This window comes from Sabethes cyaneus, chromosome 3 (genome assembly GCF_943734655.1).
Source record: "Sabethes cyaneus chromosome 3, idSabCyanKW18_F2, whole genome shotgun sequence".
NCBI classification, from domain to species: Eukaryota; Metazoa; Arthropoda; class Insecta; order Diptera; family Culicidae; genus Sabethes; species Sabethes cyaneus.
In genome coordinates, this window is record NC_071355.1 from 249,409,038 (window position 1) to 249,426,686 (window position 17,649).

General features: G+C 39.8%; 4 protein-coding genes across 4 annotated transcripts; 2 read left to right on the forward strand and 2 right to left on the reverse strand.

The window, feature by feature from the left end:
* Positions 1-4,883: 4,883 nt before the first annotated feature.
* Positions 4,884-6,775, reverse strand: LOC128743728 (uncharacterized). Its single transcript, XM_053840356.1, has 2 exons — positions 5,344-6,775; positions 4,884-5,281 (listed from the first exon to the last, which is right to left on the reverse strand). The coding sequence occupies exons 1-2, from the start codon at positions 6,700-6,702 to the stop codon at positions 5,018-5,020; spliced, it is 1,623 nt and encodes a 540-aa protein (XP_053696331.1). The 5' UTR covers positions 6,703-6,775; the 3' UTR covers positions 4,884-5,017.
* Positions 6,776-7,047: 272 nt separating this feature from the next.
* Positions 7,048-8,068, forward strand: LOC128743654 (transcription termination factor 4, mitochondrial). The gene is made up of 2 exons (XM_053840273.1): positions 7,048-7,151; positions 7,225-8,068. Exons 1-2 carry the CDS (start codon positions 7,086-7,088, stop codon positions 8,038-8,040), a joined length of 882 nt encoding a protein of 293 aa, XP_053696248.1. The 5' UTR covers positions 7,048-7,085; the 3' UTR covers positions 8,041-8,068.
* A 72-nt stretch (positions 8,069-8,140) lies between these two features.
* LOC128743085 (bis(5'-nucleosyl)-tetraphosphatase [asymmetrical]) lies at positions 8,141-9,438 on the reverse strand. Its single transcript, XM_053839603.1, has 3 exons — positions 9,369-9,438; positions 8,933-9,303; positions 8,141-8,796 (listed from the first exon to the last, which is right to left on the reverse strand). The coding sequence occupies exons 2-3, from the start codon at positions 9,103-9,105 to the stop codon at positions 8,538-8,540; spliced, it is 432 nt and encodes a 143-aa protein (XP_053695578.1). The 5' UTR covers positions 9,106-9,303; positions 9,369-9,438; the 3' UTR covers positions 8,141-8,537.
* Positions 9,439-15,112: 5,674 nt separating this feature from the next.
* On the forward strand, positions 15,113-16,915 carry LOC128743328 (uncharacterized). The gene is made up of 3 exons (XM_053839881.1): positions 15,113-15,225; positions 15,301-16,635; positions 16,692-16,915. Exons 2-3 carry the CDS (start codon positions 15,463-15,465, stop codon positions 16,911-16,913), a joined length of 1,395 nt encoding a protein of 464 aa, XP_053695856.1. The 5' UTR covers positions 15,113-15,225; positions 15,301-15,462; the 3' UTR covers positions 16,914-16,915.
* The last annotated feature ends 734 nt before the right edge of the window (positions 16,916-17,649 follow it).

Consider the following 17,649-nt stretch of genomic DNA (forward strand, 5'->3'; position numbering starts at 1 on the left):
TGGCTGCACTGCAGATTACATATTTGTCATTCCACAATAAATCAGTTTCATGTACAAACGTGTTCTCGTTATTCTCCCGAAAGTACTAACGGTTATTTCTTTGGCTCTCTGGTGGTTTCTTTATTCGTTTCCCGGTAATTCCGTGTAGTTCTGCATCTCGTTGGGTGGTCTAATGCCCACAGGGAAGACACCATTCCCATCAGCGAACGAAAGAATCCGACTTTGGATTGACTTCTAAAACAACTTGGAGACGATGAAGAACAAGCTGATGGATCGATAGCTCTCGGAAAGAGCGGAATCTTTCCCCGACTTCGGCACTGGGCCAACTTTAGCTAACTTTCACATTCCAAGAAAGTATCCGAGCTCCTACTACATGTCAAACATGCGGAGAGGGTGGCAAGGGTACAAAGGCAAATGGGCCGTAGCTCAAGTGCTTGAGCTCGATGTTGTAAGTGCTATCGAAACCGGGGGCATGTTTTTAGATTACTTGTCCTTGGCATGACCCATCACCTCGTCTGCGGTGATTTTTTCTTCCTCCGGTAACAAGTTGCCTGCTCAATCAACCTTGGCGACTTACTCAGCAACAAAGTACACGGCTAATAACATTCTGTCCTGCACTAGTTCGTCGAGTCTCTAATGCCGAAAGTCAGAAAAGTGAACGCTTACGCTAGCATCGGGCTTGAAATGGGTTTCCGTGATGACAGCGATTTCGATTTCCTTCATGTTATGCTCGATATATTTGTTCTTCACAGAGCAAGCGTTCCAATTAACAATGGAAAGAACTTCACGGTCTATATCAGCTGCCGATCGAGATTACAGCTTGGAGTTACTATCGAAACGCTTGCTGGCTTGACACTTGACCTCTGAAATGAGTTGGACAAGCTGCGGCGGTAGTTTAATTGCAAAAACATTTGGGTTCCAACCTAGAGAGCATGGGTGGGAATTTCACCTGCCATTGAACGACCCAAATTGTCCCAGTTTCATCCAGTTTATCATTCTTCGCACCAAAAACCCTTTCACTTTATAAAAAAAACACATCCCAAGTAACATTTTTGTTGTACAATAGCTTATTAGGCACTTGTTCCACGTGAATCAGCTGTACAACAGTTTAATAAGCTATTATACAACAAAAATGTTACTTGGGATATCTGTTCAACGCAAGCGATACAAGATTTCAACAAAGATTTACGTCCTGCAGCAGCCGATCATGACAACTTAAACTTTAGTTGGAGTTCGAGCTGTGATCTTCGTTGGTGCTTCAAAAAATTCTTTACAGGATCCCGCAAGCCTCCTTCACAGCTGGGCGTGTCGAGAAGCCTTTCTTCGGCGTATTCATGGCTGCAAAAGTCTGGTTGTGGTTCCACCGCATATTCTTTTGCGTGTCCTTTCTAGGATTCATAACTAAATATTTAATGTAACCATAATTCATAATTATTTGAAAGATTAATAAAAAATTCAGTGCACAACTAAGTGATACTTTATTAAAAACACATTTTTAATAAAGCTTCGCCAGGGATGGTTCGATCACTTTGACTCAATTTTGATTCATTTGACACTACCGTCTCAGCTGAGCAAAATTTGACAAATTGATGTATGGGACATTTGTAGATAATAACTAGATCTACAATTTTGCTAAATAAAGTGTTGCTGTAACTTTTGTAGTTACGGCGCTACAATGCTAGTACCTCTTTAGTAACTAAATGAACGTTCATTTAGTTACTAAAACCCTTTATTCAGCAAAATTGTAGATTTAGCTATTATCTAGAAATGTCCCATACATCAATTTGTTAAATTTTGCTCGGTTAGGACGCTACTGTCAAATGAATCAAAATTGAGTCAAAGTGATCGAACCATCCCTGAGCTCCGCATGTAATCATTTATATTAACTGAAAAATGTCTTGAACCAATTAGGGTACTGGATGGCTTAGTCTACGGCGGGTCTTCGTCTACTTTCCAATCACAGGCACGAACTTTAATGCGAATTACATTCAAACTTTTACTTGGCACCAATATTTATAGATATTTCGTAATCAACGGAAGGATAATGTATTTTTTTAAGAAGCTGCTAATAAAGCTCACAAGAATATTTCAAAATAAACTGACCAGACATCATCATCCACCTCACGATACTATTTTCTCGACCATTTTAACCAACTGCTGATTGAAATGTATAGAAATGCGTTCTTTTATACATTTCAATTGTGTAAAAACGGTTCCAACCATAATCTATGATAATCAAAGCAAAGCCTAGGTTCTACATTCCGTTATCGAAACTTCGGACCTTCTATTTTATGCAACAGACTTGGCAGCCAACTGTTAAGAGTACAAGACAAATGACTCTAACAGCCTGCCAGCCAGCCGAGATTCAAGCACACGATGACTGGTTTGTCAGACCAGCATTGTAGTATGTAGCTCGAGGCCAACTGAGAGGCTATGATAATTCATTTATATGAAGAATCTACGAATCACCTTTATGAAACAAGTTTTATTTCTAAATGAGAAAGCTTATCACAAAGTTTTAAACAAATCCGTATAACAATTTCCTAATCCTTTCGAACTATCAATCAAAGGGATCAAATGAAATGAACTGATTGCGCATTCTCAATCTTAACGAAGAAGAAATTCTGAATTTATAATTGTGAGAATCAAATATACATGATTGTCCACGTAAATGTTCCTCGCTGCCCGCAATAAGCGGAAATCGGGACCGATATGATCCTTCGACCTTCACCAGCTCTACGTCCATCGAGTCCAAGCCAGTCATGTGAATATCTGCATCGTCATCCTTGCAATGGATAGTGCACACTTCCAACGAAAGATGCTGAAAATATAATAAAATAAGAAAATCTCGGTGGCATCGAACCGTAGGTTTTACATTTACCTTCAAGGATTGGCATCTGGCAATGCTGCGAAAGAAGTTAAAACCGATATGCAATTGGCGAATGTCCATTCGTTTGATATGTAACAGAGTCGTTTCTGGCTCGTGTTCGTCATGTATTTCATGTTGGATTCTTCCATTCCATAGCGTCAGCTCTCTAACAGTTTCATTCGACTGTATGAACGGTTGCAAATGTAAGTCCAACGCATCCTTCAGGGTGAATTTTTCCACATCAATGTACAGCTTTGTCACACTGCTTTTATTCTCGATGCGGGTTTTCGTCATAATACTCATCGACAAGGATAGTGTTTCCAGCTTTGGTGCGATCAGCAACAGAGAATCGTTTTCATCTTCGAATTTTGCATCTGCTATTTTGAGAAATACTAATCGCTCTGCTCGGACTGGGCCAGAGTTTCGTAATATTATTTGGCATAAATTGAGCTGTTTCAGATTAACGAGACAATGGCATAAAACAGCCAAGTCTAACGTACCGCGCGGCATATTGCTACAGAACAAGAGCATCAGATTTTCTAGATTTTTGCACCCGTATAAAGCAGACAAATTTGGAAGCAAATACTCCGGTTCTGACCTCAAAAATACTTCAAACCAGCGTAGCTTTGGCATTCGTTCAATAAAGGTGAAGTCGAAGCTTCCCATCCCGCCATGCAGACACAAAGTCTCCAACTGCAATAAGGGTCCACAAAAAACATCGTCAAAGTAGTACGAGTGAAGAGTACATACGATTCGTTTAATGTTATCACAAGTTATAATTGTGAGCTCGGAGGCAGCATCATAGGTAACATATAGATCAACAACTTCTAATTTGGGCGCTACAATGGTTACAGTTTTTGTGCTTTCGGCAGAATCGTGCATAAATTCTGTCCAATCTAGACGTTTCAAATTTGGCATTATTAAACGGTACTGGGAATATCTAAAATTCAAATTTTTAGATTCTCTATCAGTCAGAGTAACGGAAAAATCCTCCACGAGGTCGAACCACTGCCGACCATGAAGGTACACGTAAAATCGATTCATACCGTCAGGTAGAATCTCGGGCAGATTAATCTTTCGAGGAGTAAACTTGTCGGCACAGATTAGCAATATTTTCCGCATCGCTTTCTTTTCGCACGGTCCCTTGAAAGATATGGCTTTATATTGGCGATTGCTGTTTTTAACTGCATCTAGATAATCTAACATCTCACGTTTAACATTCAGTCGTCCTCGCTGGCCGATAAATATTGCGGCAACTTGATTCCAGCGGACGCAAACAAGGCTATGGCTTAGCAGATCCCGAAACTTTGAGTGGAACAGAATGTGCTCCAGCAATTCTGTTGGCAGAACGTTCAAATCCATTTTGAACTAGGAACTATGTGCAAACAATTCAATCGATAGCTGCAGCTTTTTCTAGCAAAACTGGAGTATTCAGTAGTCCAGCTTCGTATCCAATCACTAAAGTTTGGCGGTTTGAAACCACAAGCACAAATTTCACATGGAGCTCAACGAGCTAAGCTCATCTGCTAAACACAAATAACCGTACCGTACTGTGTACACTGTACTGACCGTACTACTCTGTTTACGTTTTGCACGGACGACGGACGCTGTTTTTAAAAGTTCATTTTGATTACCTGTGTTCATTCGATTCATGTTTCCATCGTTCCGTAAACATAAGCATGTTCATCCAAAATGCATTTTAACGTCCATTTGAAAAATAATCAGATAATGTACAGAATGTTCGAATACTTTGTGAATAACTATTTATATATAATATTTATTTTGTCATCCACTGTTGTAGTGGATCCAAATAGAAAATTTCTTCTCGAACACTGATATTCGGGAGTTTACTATGACGCTCAAGAATAGCTAATCCGATTAAATAACAACAAATCTTAGCAAATATATTATCGAATTTACCATAGCACTTTCTCAACATATCTTTAACAACAAATTACTCATGCTATTTCAACTATAATGTTACAAAAATATATTATTTGTTCGTCTAGTAACGTTTTCTTTGGCCATGCGACCCATATAAAGATGTGTACCGCTTACCGTTCAGTGTTAACATTTTATTTCTTAACGGAAAAACCTATCACAAGGATTTGAACAAATCAGCATCAATAGTTTCCTAATTGTTTCATGCTAACGATCAAAGGCTCTAAATGAGACGAACTGTTTGCCCCACTGTATTCTTAACGAGGGAGGAATTCCGAACTCATAATCATGCGTACTAAATATACCCGATTGTCCACGTAATTGTTCCTCGCTGCCCGCAATAAGCGGAAATCGGTACCGAAATGATCTTTGCACTCTAACCAGCTGTACGTTCATCGAGTCTAAAGCAGCCAGCTGAATATTTGGATCGTCATCTTTGCAATAGATAGTGCATAGTACCAACGAAAGATGCTGAAAATAATAAAGTATGAAACTCTGTGCGTGGCATTGAGCCGTATAAGTTTTACAATTACCTTCAAGGATTGGCATCTGGCTATGCTACGGAAGAAGTTAAGACCGATATGCAATCGGCGGATTTCCATTCGTTCGACATGTATCAGAGTCGTTTCTGGCTCCTGTTCGTCATATATTTTATCTTTGTAGCCTCCATCCCACAGCATCAGCTCTCTAACAGTTTCATTCGACCGAATAAATGGCTGCAAATGTAAGTCGAACGCGTCCTTCAAGCAGCGTGTTTTCTGCATATCAATGTACAGTTTTGTCACACTGCTTTTATTATCAATGCGTGTTTTTGCCAAAACATTCATTGGCAAAGATAGTGTTTCCAACTTTGGTGCGATCAGCATCAGAGAATCGTTTTCATCTGCGAATTTTGCATCTGATATTCTGAGAAATACTAATCGCTCTGCTCGAACTGGGCCAGAGTTTCGTATTATTACTTTGTTGAGCTCGATCTGTTTCAGATTAACGAGATTATGGCATAAAACAGTCAAGTCTAATGTACCGTGGGGGAGATCATAAATATTACTGAACGAGATCATTAGACTTTCTAAAGTTTTGCATTTATACAAAACTGACAAATTTGGCAACAGATATTCCGGTTTCGATCTCATGCACACTTCAAACCAGCGCAATTTTGGCATTCGTTCAATAAAAGAAAATTCGAAGCTTCCATTGTCGCCATATAGGCATAGTATTTCCAACTGGGACAAACGTCCGCAGAAAACATCGTGAAAGCGCTGCGAGTGAAGACTATATACGATCCGTTTAATGTTATCACAAGCCATAATTGTTAGCTCTGATGCACCGATAAAGGAATCGAATAGAGTAACAGTTTCTAATTCAGGCGCTACAATAGTTACTGCTTTTTTGCATCGGACAGCATCATGCAAAAATTCGGTCCACCTCAGATGCTTTAAATTTGGCATTATTAACCGGTGGTGAGAATTTTTTAAATGCAGGTAACTCGATTTATTATCGTCCATCGTAACCGACAGATCCTCCACGAAGTCGAACCACCTCCGTTCCTGAACGTACACGTAAAACCGGTTCAGATTGTCATGCAAAATTTCGGGCAGTTCAATCTTTCTGGGAGTAAACTTGTCGGCACAGATAAGCAACAGTTTCCGCATAGCTTTCTTTTTGTACTTTCCCTTGAAAGATATGGCCTGATATTGACGATTGCTGTTCTCCAGCACATGAAGATAATCCAACATCTCTCGGTTGAGGTTAAGTCGTCCTCGCTGGCCGATAAAAAACGCGGTAGCTTGCTTCCACAGCTTGCAAACAAGACTTTTGCTTAGCAGATCAGAAAACTTCAAGTTGGACAGAATGTGCTCCAGCAGTTCTCTTGGTAGAGCGTTGAAATCCATTTCAAACTATTTCGTTTAAGGGATTCAAAAGATTGTAATCAACGACTGCAGTTATTTCTAACAAAAGGGTAAATGTGAATCACTTTAAACCAGGTATTACCAGAGCTTGGAAGTTTAAAACCGGCACTATTTCGAGGGGAAGTTACTTTCCTACACAAATAACCCTACTAGACTAGGAAGGTACTTTATTTACGTTGTGTTTACTTGCGTGTTCATCCGTTTCAAGCTGCGTTATTGTGGTTATTGTTCCTTATCGTTAACAAGTTCATCCGAAAGTGCCAAAATGCGTTTGTTTTGATTCACTTTCACTGCGGTTTCGCTTACTGTCGCATCCTGCCTCGCCGTGCCAGAAAATCGGACTACTTCCTGCGATTTCATTTAAAATGTTTCGCTGCATCTTCAGAATCAAAAATGTTAGAAATTTCTGCACTCAACCATCAGCTCAATTGGTAAGTGCTATATTAAGCGTTGTAATAGTCACCAATCCTAAGTACAGAAAATTTCGTAAATCTTATGTTTCAGATTGATTCCCTCGCGACCACAATCCAGGGCCTTGATCGGCCCACTTTGAGTCAGCTTTTCACGTCTTCACCGGAGCTTGCACGCTATAAGGCTAATCTGTGGCAGCAGACATACCATCTGATGGCTCAGGAAGGTTTCGAAACAGCCCATTTCCTGTCGATAGTTGCCGGCTACCCGGATTTACTGGCTCGTCCTGCGGCTCAACTTACCGCCAGCATGGACTGCTGGCGCTCGTGCCAATTCGGTGACCGGCAAATGCAAGTCCTGCTGGCGGCACACCCTCAGCTGCTTGACTTAACCGACCACAACCAGCTTGCCCAGCGGATGGCTTTTCTTCACACTCATTTCGAAACTCGGAAAAACGTTTGGAGACTTTTTATGAATAGCCCGAACGTGGTGGTCGACAGCGTTGATTCGATTCAGAAGAAAATAGACTACGTCTTGCAACGGATGCGCATAGAAGTGTTGGAAACGGTCAAATCATGTGCCTTCTCCGCAGAGCTAGATCATATCCGTTGCCGGCACGTATTTCTCGAACGTCTGGGATTGTTTAAACCTAGAAAATCAGACGCTGAGCCGGGTGAACTTAGCAATAATCCCAAATTGCATCAAATAACAGACACCACGGATAAACGTTTTGCCGTGAAGGTGGCCTTTGTGACACTGGAAGAGTTCGAAGTGTTTCAAGAACTGTTTCGAAAGGAGTTAAACAAGGATGACGATGACGGGGACGCCGAATTTGATGATGTGGAGGATAACGACGATTACAGCATACGAAAACTTAGCTACAAGAAGAAATCTAGAAGAAAACAATAACTCATGCCCTGTTGTACTAGAGCGTAATAAACGTAAATTAGTTATTTTATAATGTGTTCAATAAAGAAACTAAACAACCACATAGTTTTGCGATAGTTGCGTTTATTTTAGTGTTTCACTGAGCCTTAATTTTTGTCATTTTCGTTTTGTATCTTTATTAGTACTTTGCAAGCTATACATATTCCTTCGTTTGGCGTCTAAAATGCAGCGGGTTCACGCAGTCGCAGTCCCATTTTGCGGTTTCTTAAACCGGGAAGCCTGCGTGCCTGCCTGCCGAGCCGCTCTGAGTAGGTGCTTTGTGATACTACCCCCGCCAATCAGATCCAAACGCGGCGAGGGCGAATTAAAAGCTAATTGGATATAAGTTGTAAATCGATATTACCTTGCATCTCGACGGTAGTCGTTTCTTCGTTTTAAATATATTCAATATATGTGTGTAATAGGAAAAAGGAAAACTCGTTAAATATATAGTTAGGTATTTTGAATGTTTCACTCGTTCACAACTGGTCATAATCCTGTTTGATCTTGTCGTCGAAGTGTCGAACCATCGTTGCGAAATCTTCGTAGCCTGCGATTTGTATCGCGTCATCACGCTCCAACCACTTGAGATCCTGGTGCTCGTCGGAAAGTTTTACCTCCTTGGACGGATTCAACAGCTCCGCTAGCCAGTAGATGACAGACTTGTCATGCCCCTTAACCTTGTACTCGAGCGTACGGGTTTGGTTCCTGAAAATTCGCAAGTCGGATTCCTCGTAACTGCAGAGGGAACAGTGAAGAACGCAATTCAGTGAGTGTAGAATTAACATATTTTTCTACTTTTGAAAAGTTGATGCAATATGATAATCAATATTTTTCTCGTGTGAACCGGGGACCGGAATTGTAATCAACTTACCCCGACTCCTCGGTCGTCTCCCGGATGGCCGTTTTAAAATCATCTTCGCCCGGATCGACGTGCCCTTTGGGCGGTGACCAATGGTGCTGCCCGTAGGAGGCTTGCAACATCAGATACTCTATGCGCTCGCAAACCCGTCGAAATATGAGAAACCCTGCGGCCCGCTTCGCCATGACCAAGTCAGACAGTTTTCGATTTGAGGACGAAATGATGGCTCTTTTTATTGGTACCTGGAGTTGAATATTATTTTTCTCCTTACAGCCGGCTCACGCTCACCACTGCAAAACTCGATGTCGTGCCGGTGTTGTGTTAGCTGCAGAAAACTGATTCTTTTTCTTTTTTTTTTAACAGTCGTACAATTTAGAAAATTGCTGCAAAAATCGATATATTTCAACTTTTTTCAACCGTTAATTTATTCACTACAATGACTGCTTACTTTCTTGCACCTTGGAGCGTGTAAATCGCGTAATTTAAAACCTTTTGATAATTTTCAAAGAAGAGAAAATCTCAGCAAGGCAAAACTGCATGTACTCAGCCAAGAAAAATGCTTAATTTATTTACGTACTCGTATTGACAGTTCTGGCAAGTGTGTGTGACCTTTCACGCAATACACATATGCATAAAAGTTGCAAGTTGAAAATGTTGAAAAATGCACATTGCATGGGGCGCCGTTGCAAATTACGTAACCAGTTGGGAGAGATTTTTAATCATGTGCACTTTTAAATGAGTTAACTGAAACTAATAGGATTTAACCGATTTAACTAAAACTTTATTAAAAAAAACTACTCAAAATGCCCTTCAAGTGATACAAACTCTGGTTTTGAGTAATCAATCAATCAGTTTTCAATTTCCTTTTTATTAGAAATTTGAAAATTATGAATACATTTACTAGCTGACCCGACAAACTTCGTATTGCCACAAATTAAACTGTGTTGTACATAAATCGTGAATCTCGGATGAACTTTGTCACAATCTTGACTTTTGCAAGTTTCTGGGGAGTTCATGGGTAATTTAATAATCAAATTTTCCTCACAGTAAAGTAGAAAACAACTCCCCCCATTGCTTAGCCTGATAAAATAAAGCGAATAGCATTTAAATATCCGCCATCATTACAAACAATTTCGCCGAATAGCATTTTGCGGAACACCAATTCTCGGTTGACCATAACGCGGAATATAGAGTTTCGCAGAATACCATTTCGCGTAAAACCTTACGCGGGATGTACCATTTCACGGAAAATCTTTTCGTAGAAAGTACCATTTCGCAGGGGTGACCAAATTGAAAGAAAGTACTAGAGGTCAGTAGATCTAGGAAAATAAATAAACCTAGATAGAGGTGATCTTTCTGGGGGGCTCCTAAAGAGGGGAGGGGTCTCAATTCATCATAGAAAAAATTCTTGCCTCCAAAAACACCCACATGCCAAATATGATTCCATTTGATTGATTAGTTATCGAGTTATGAGGAAATTTGTATTTCATTTGTATAGGAGCATCCCTTCCTAAAATGGGGAGGGGTCAAGGGGTCGGTCACTCGGCACAGCCGTTTTTATGTTAGGCGACTTGAAACGAACCGAACTGTGCCGATGCTGTACCGAAAGTGCCGAACTGCAAGATTTGTTAAATTCGTTAAAATCTGATAGATCTGGCAACCGTGCGAGATGATTTTGACAACTGGCAGTGCTCCCATTTCATAAGTAAAATTGAACCGGAGGTGTGTAAAGCCCTATAAATGTTATTTTTATAAGGCTTTAGAGGTGTGCCGTTTGATATTTCTGCAGTGCCGGGGCACTATGTGCTGAGTGTCCGACCCCTTGGGAGGGGTTCTAATTCACCGCAGAAAAAATATTGCCTCCAAAAACCTTCGCGTGCCAAATTTGGTTCCATTTGCTTGATTAGTTCTCGAGTTATGAGGAAATTTGTATTTCATTTGTATGGAAGTCTAATAAACACGTTACAAAACTGATATTTTGTCGAATCACAAACCAGAAAACCTAAATTTTAATTTTGCGGTTGTCTCGCGTTACCACCGCCGCAGCCGGAGGATTTATTATAAGCGCCGCAATACTACAGTGATTTCAGTCGATCGCAGTTTGGTGCAGTCGCACTTTCAAACTGTAGACTCCAGTTTGGTGGGAAGTGCGGTATACATGATGTTTGCCTCATGTTGGAGAACAGCTGATGCTGGAAGAACAAACCGAAAAATCATGATTATAAGGTTTTGCAAGGTGACGTCACGAATGAACCACAATGAACGTGTGAAGTCGTACCGCTTAAATTTGGCTTATCTGTTGCCTATAATGAGATGGCATCAGACATCCTGGTGAATTATTGCGTTAAGCATAGTATACAGTTCCAAGCGAAGTGAAAATTGAAGCAAGTGAAAAAGCGTACCTTTTCGCTCGCGGAAAATAGAGACTGTGGATCTCTTCATAATTTCATGAGCTTTCGGTTTACAGTTTATGCGAAGTGAATTGAAGGGTTTACAATTCGAGCGAAGTGAAAAAAAAATTAAAACCAATGCGGTATTTACAAGTGGGGCAATGGTCCGGTAGTAGTTAAGTGTAGCGCAAAACATTATCAATACGTTATTGGAACCGAAAAACCAGTAATAACGGTTAGGCGTGACGTCCAAATTTACAAAAAATCCGCATTGCTCGTTGCGGTATGTTTTTAGAGCCATGAAGTTTTTGTCGCCAATATTAATAAATATTTTCCTTTTCCACACCTCTACACACTCATTGGCTTGAAACGTCAAGTTTTCGCTAGCTGCAGCTTTGTTCACGAGCGTAGGCGCGCGCGAAAGAAAAGTACCCAAGTGAAAAAGATGTCATCCACAATCTTTAATTTCGGTGGATCACGTTTGTTTACAGTTCCGAGTGAAGTGAAATGCAGTTTTTGCGCTAGTGAAAAAGTTGAACGTTTTGTATGGGATTTTCACTTCGCTCGGAACTCTATACTAGGCTTTAGGTGGAGATCACACCGAAACGAAAGTGAAATGAAAAGGACGAGGGCTAAAGGATTTGTGTTCTTTTCGCCTTTCCACGCCTTTTCGCCTTTTTTCTGTTTATCTAATTTGTATACGCCCACACGCGGTGACAGCAGCGTATCCATGCACGTGTTGTGTGCATTATCATGCGCAAGGGAAATTTTAACTCTTTCATTGTATTAGAGCAACGAAGCCACGATTTGAATGCATAGGTGCATAGAAAGCATAAGCGTAGGTCCATAGGATGCTTAGAGTAGGTTTATAGATTAAGACAAATATGTGTTTCTCTTTCTATCATACAAATTAAGTTCCTTTTAAATTCATGTTTCAAATCAAATAGAAGTTTATGTATTGGTAGGCAAATAGACCCATATAGTTTTATATCTATCTCTGTTATGTTGATATGAATTGAACTATCCGTTTCATTCTTACTATGACATTTTGATGGAATTTGTAACTTTTGGACATTTGATTAAGCGGGGTACGCTGCTGAAAAGTAATGGGTAAAAAGATAGGACAAGAAATGCTCAAGAAATCGATTTCGTTTACGATTTCTTAAGCAGTACGCACTTCATAAGAAATATTATTTCACGTTCAGATGGCGCAGTTTTACATGCAGGTGAATTAAAACGTCACTTTTCCGTACGGAATAATATCCGGCGCAATTATTACCACAAGAAAAAATGACAGGTGGTTGCTTGCATTGGAGTTGTCAAAATTTCTTCGGTAAATAGCAAGATTTTTTCTTGAGCTGTTTTCTTTTCAGCAGCGTACCCCGCTTTAGGATAGAATGTAAGCGATACCCAAAAGAGGGAAATTTTTCTGTAATGTAAATAATTGTGACTATATAAGCTAAGTTTCGATTTAATAAAGTAGTGTTCTACTGTTTTACCTGACTCACTGCGAATATGCGTATTATTGAAATAAAACGTAATCATACGCTTTATTCGTTTATAACGCATATGCAGTTAATATCGATAACAAACGATTTTTTGTAAGTTGTGCTTTTGTTATTGCATTTAATTTGTAAAAAGTTGCATAAATAACAATTCAGTTTCACAATACAATTATTGCGTACTACTGGCACATGAAATATAACGTTTAAGTACGTTATTTTTAGTGATCAAAATTAACGATATTTTCGATACAAGGGCGATATTTTTCGAAACCTTTCGAACCAACACGATACCGCGAATACAACGCATTTCGCAGTGAGTCAGGTAACACAGTAGTTCTATAGACCTCGCATGTAGATGCTTTTCCTGTTGCTAAGGAATGATATCACATGACCCCTAGACGTCTCCTGTTTTAAGGAACGTTGTAATCCGAACTCACAAACCAAGTGCTAAGGCTATCTTCCTGTTCCTAAGGAAGAAATTCGCGTTCCGTTTCCGTATCTAGGAAACGTAAAAATAAGAGGATCCTTCGCCCTCTTGAATTCGAATAAAACGCCCGCACAGAACGCAATTCACCCATTTGACATCCACTCGTGGTTTGTTTACTATTTGTTAGGCGAACGCGATATGCATAAATTGGAGTTAAACGTTTTAAAAGCGTATTATTCAGCAGTATCGCCCTCCAAACTACTCGGAATGGCAGTTTTTGTGCTTTTCTGATTTGCCGTTAAGATCTTAAGCAATATTCAGTTTCAACATGTTAACCCATGCTCCAAGTCCATGTAAACAAACCACTGATAGACGTCAAAGAAGTGAGGTTATGCTCGCCCGTGCAAAACCTTATTCTTCTTATTATGTTTGTGTTCATTTTCGGGCTGACTGTTCAAGTGCGTGCGTGAACTCTAACATTGGACGTGAAAAGTGCGTGTCTTGCAGTGACATTTTTTGGTGCTACTGTGTTACCTGACTCACTGCGAATATGCGTTGTGTTCGCGGGAACGTGTTGGTTCGAAAAGTTTCGAAAAATATCGCCCTTGTATCGAAAATATCGTTAATTTTGATCACTAAAAATAACGTACTTAAACGTTATATTTCAAGTGCCAGTAGTACGCAATAATTGTATTGCGAAACTGAATTATTATTTATGCAACTTTTTACAAATTAAATGCAATAACAAAAGCACAACTTATAAAAAATCGTTTGTTATCGATATTAACTGCATATGCGTTATAAACGAATAAAACGCATGGTTACGTTTTATTTCAATAATACGCATATTCGCAGTGAGTCAGGTAAAACAGTAGTTGGTCTATGGGACATCAGCTTTTGCAAAAATACTGTATGCAACATACGATAAATCGGAAGCGCATAGTTAATTGCATGTAAAATGACACGTTATGAGTACTTTTGTGAGAAATTCGAAAGTATGATTAGCGTAAAATATTATCAAACGCTTTAGCTAATTTACAACGGAAAAATAAGACAAATTTAATTTCTTATTTGTGTTTTCCTAAAAACTACAAGGCGAAAACTTGTATGAATCACCAATACTTTTCCATTTCTGACCAATAATAACAACTGGCTGCATTTGACAGTTCGAACTGGCTGCATTTGACGTACGATTTTTTTCTATCCGCGAATCTCTCTCAGGTTTCAACCAAGTTTTAGCTAAATCCGACCACAGATAGAATCATTTAAATTAAGAGTGTGCATTAAAAAATTTTATCATGCTTTTTACGGTTTTAACCGTTATAACACGGTTATCTGTTATAATAACTATTAGCGAATTTGTTTGTTCAATCCGGGTTGGAACTGGATAAATTTTATCTGTCAGATATATAGGAGCAAATGAACACAAACAAATCATCCAGTTCCAACCCGGATCGAATAAACAAATTCGCTACATGCTGTGCCCTTGCTGCCGTGAATCGCATATGCGTGATTTGCGATTCACGTCTGCTTGGCTGTGTCAAATGAACTCGCACCTTTGCACGCTTTGCACCTGAGACCAGGGATGCCAGGTGATTTTTTGAAAAGTCTTCACGAACCAAGGAAAAATGTCTTCATTTGTCTTCCTTCGGCTCTCCACCCATTTAAACTGCATGGTGAAGACATGTCTTCACATGTCTTCAAGTGAAGACATTTCACTTTTTTGTAACAAAAATGTCTTCAAAATGAAGACATGTCTTCACTTCTGGCATCTCTGCCTGAGACTCACTTGCACATATCTGCAATACACCCTTTCGCTGATTCAATCCAGTATTCACGATGAACGATTTGTGTGCCTTCCGTTTTTCTCAGTTTGTTTTCTTTATAAATATTCGTCATTGAATTGAAATAAACGACTGTTCGTGTTCGCAGTTCGCATAGTAAAAAGTGCATGGATTTGGAGATATTTCGCTTCGCCGCAAGGTATTTATAAACTATAGATTATCGCTCTGGTTAACATATATTAAGCATTTTCACTTTCCTGAAAACTCCATGTAGAGCCTAGGCAGGGCAGCCACAAAAACAGCTGACTAAACTGGACGCTTTTGGTAAAGCTTGGTGATCTTACCACCGTTGTTCATCTGATAATGAGCCTCGTTCAACGTGTAGAACAGCACTCTAAAGTTATCTGTGGACCGTTTTCCAGCATTATTGTAAAATATGACTGCTCCACAGCTTCCACCAGAGATATGGGACAGGATATTCGACTATCTACCGTTTCAGCAACAACTGGAAAAGGCTGTAGTGTGTCGTGCGTGGAACGCTCGAATCGTTTGGAAAGCAAGCTTGGTATTATCGTGTCCAAGTCACTACGTACAAAACCATATCGATGCTATAAGACACTCGCTTAGAAACTACCGAAGTTTTATGGTGCATATGCTGAAATCGGATGAAGATTATACACGTATTCAGCTAGCAATTCAGGAATGCAAAGAAAAATTTGCTATTCAAAAATTATTCCTTTACTACACTTCAAGCAAGGCCGTGCAACGCTTGGTTGACGAACATTTTGAATGGATAAGCACAGTGCAATGTCTACACCTTCAGCTATGTGACGATGAATCTTTTCCTGCTGAGACTCTGAGCAAATTAGTGAAGTTGCGAGAATTGAGGTTGCTCAATATTACCGATACCAATGCCAACTGGACTATGCTATGGAATCAACTAAGCTTGATTCGAAGCGTAACATTGGATGCAGCGTGGCACTATAACGACGCAGCCCTGAGAAATTTGGTGGATGCAGTTTCCGAGTGTAGCAATCTAACTGAACTGACGTTGCGATCCAATGGATCCAATGATACGACCGCAGAACTATCCTCAATCACCAAAAAACTAACAAATCTTAAAAAACTATCATTAGTCCGGTTAACTATTCGCATTAACGATGTAGTTTTGCAGCTACCTGAACTAACGTACTTAAATCTCGGCATTAGTTGGTTTGTGTTCGACAAACCTTGTCTTACTATCAATGCACCAAAGCTGCAATTCTTACGGGTATCGAAAAATAATATACCCTTTGTTAAATTTGCAGAAGGCACAAATATAACACAAATGGAGCTGTATGGTCACAGTATGTCTTGGGCACATTCAAGCTTTTCCACTGTGAAAAGGCTTCAATTGACGATTCAAGAACCGGCCAATCAGGAGGTGATCGAGGATGAAATCAAACTCTTTCCCATTGTAGACAGTCTAGTAATAAAACTTTTATCGAAAGAATGCACGATGCTTGCTCCAGCTGGCAACCGATTGTTGCATTTGAAGAAGCTGCATTTAAACAACTTTGTGTTGCATATGATTTTTTTCGAGGAGATTGCACAAATGAAATTATTACAGGTAATTGAATTGTATTCCGATGAACGTTCTGATCAACCGTGGTGTATCTCTTTTAGAGTTTAACGATCGAAGAATGCAACTTCTTTCTTGAACGCGATGTTGCCCAGGTTGATCTGTCACATTTGTGCTGTTTCCGGGTGAAGCGTGTTTCATTGCCGATGTTCGTTGAACGGTTTCCTATCATCGCAGAAGGTCAACCGCCTGTCGTGCTGGTTGATCGGTTACGAACGCATCTCTGGCGAAACGACCATTTCAATGTGTTTAGCTCCAAGTGGTAATAAATGACGATTGAAACTTTTTCCCAGTTTTAATCCGCTAAGATTTGATTAAAAAAAGTATTTATTAATATCCTAGTGAAGGTACAACTAGCAAAAGAGTGAACAATTACAAATCTATACCACCTCTGTCTAATGTCACTAGTTTTACCCTTCCTCCACACGTGGAGAAAAGGGCGGGTGTATATAAAAAGCGGATCCCGCCCACTGCCAACGAAAGAAAAGAAAACGAAAATATGATTCGATCGTAATTTTAGAACACAAATCAGAATATTTGAGGCGATAAAAAACAGTATCACCAGAATAAAAACGAGAAGCAGAGAGATTTGGACTGAAGCTAACTAGTCTAAAACGAAGTATATGCTGGCGGGCGCTACCGAGTGTGGGCCCGCCTTAGCAGGATGAACCACGAAATCACGCGTTTCTGCCGCGTCCTATGTTGGGTAGGACATGTTACTATAATGCCAGACAGGATGGTTGCAAAATTAGTGCTCATATCGAATCCGGTTGGAACAAGATGAAGCGGACTAGAGCGAGATTCGACAAGCACTGGATGACCGCGTAACTGAAGACCAGTTTCACCGGTTTCACTGGACCGAATCAGATGGAAGAATAACGTTATGCGGATCTTGTCATGGGTCGTCAGGTCAATTATATAAATAAGTAAACCTCGCAATGCGTACTGATTTATAAAATTCCATAATTTTATGCTTTTCAAATTCGCCGAAGAATATCTAAT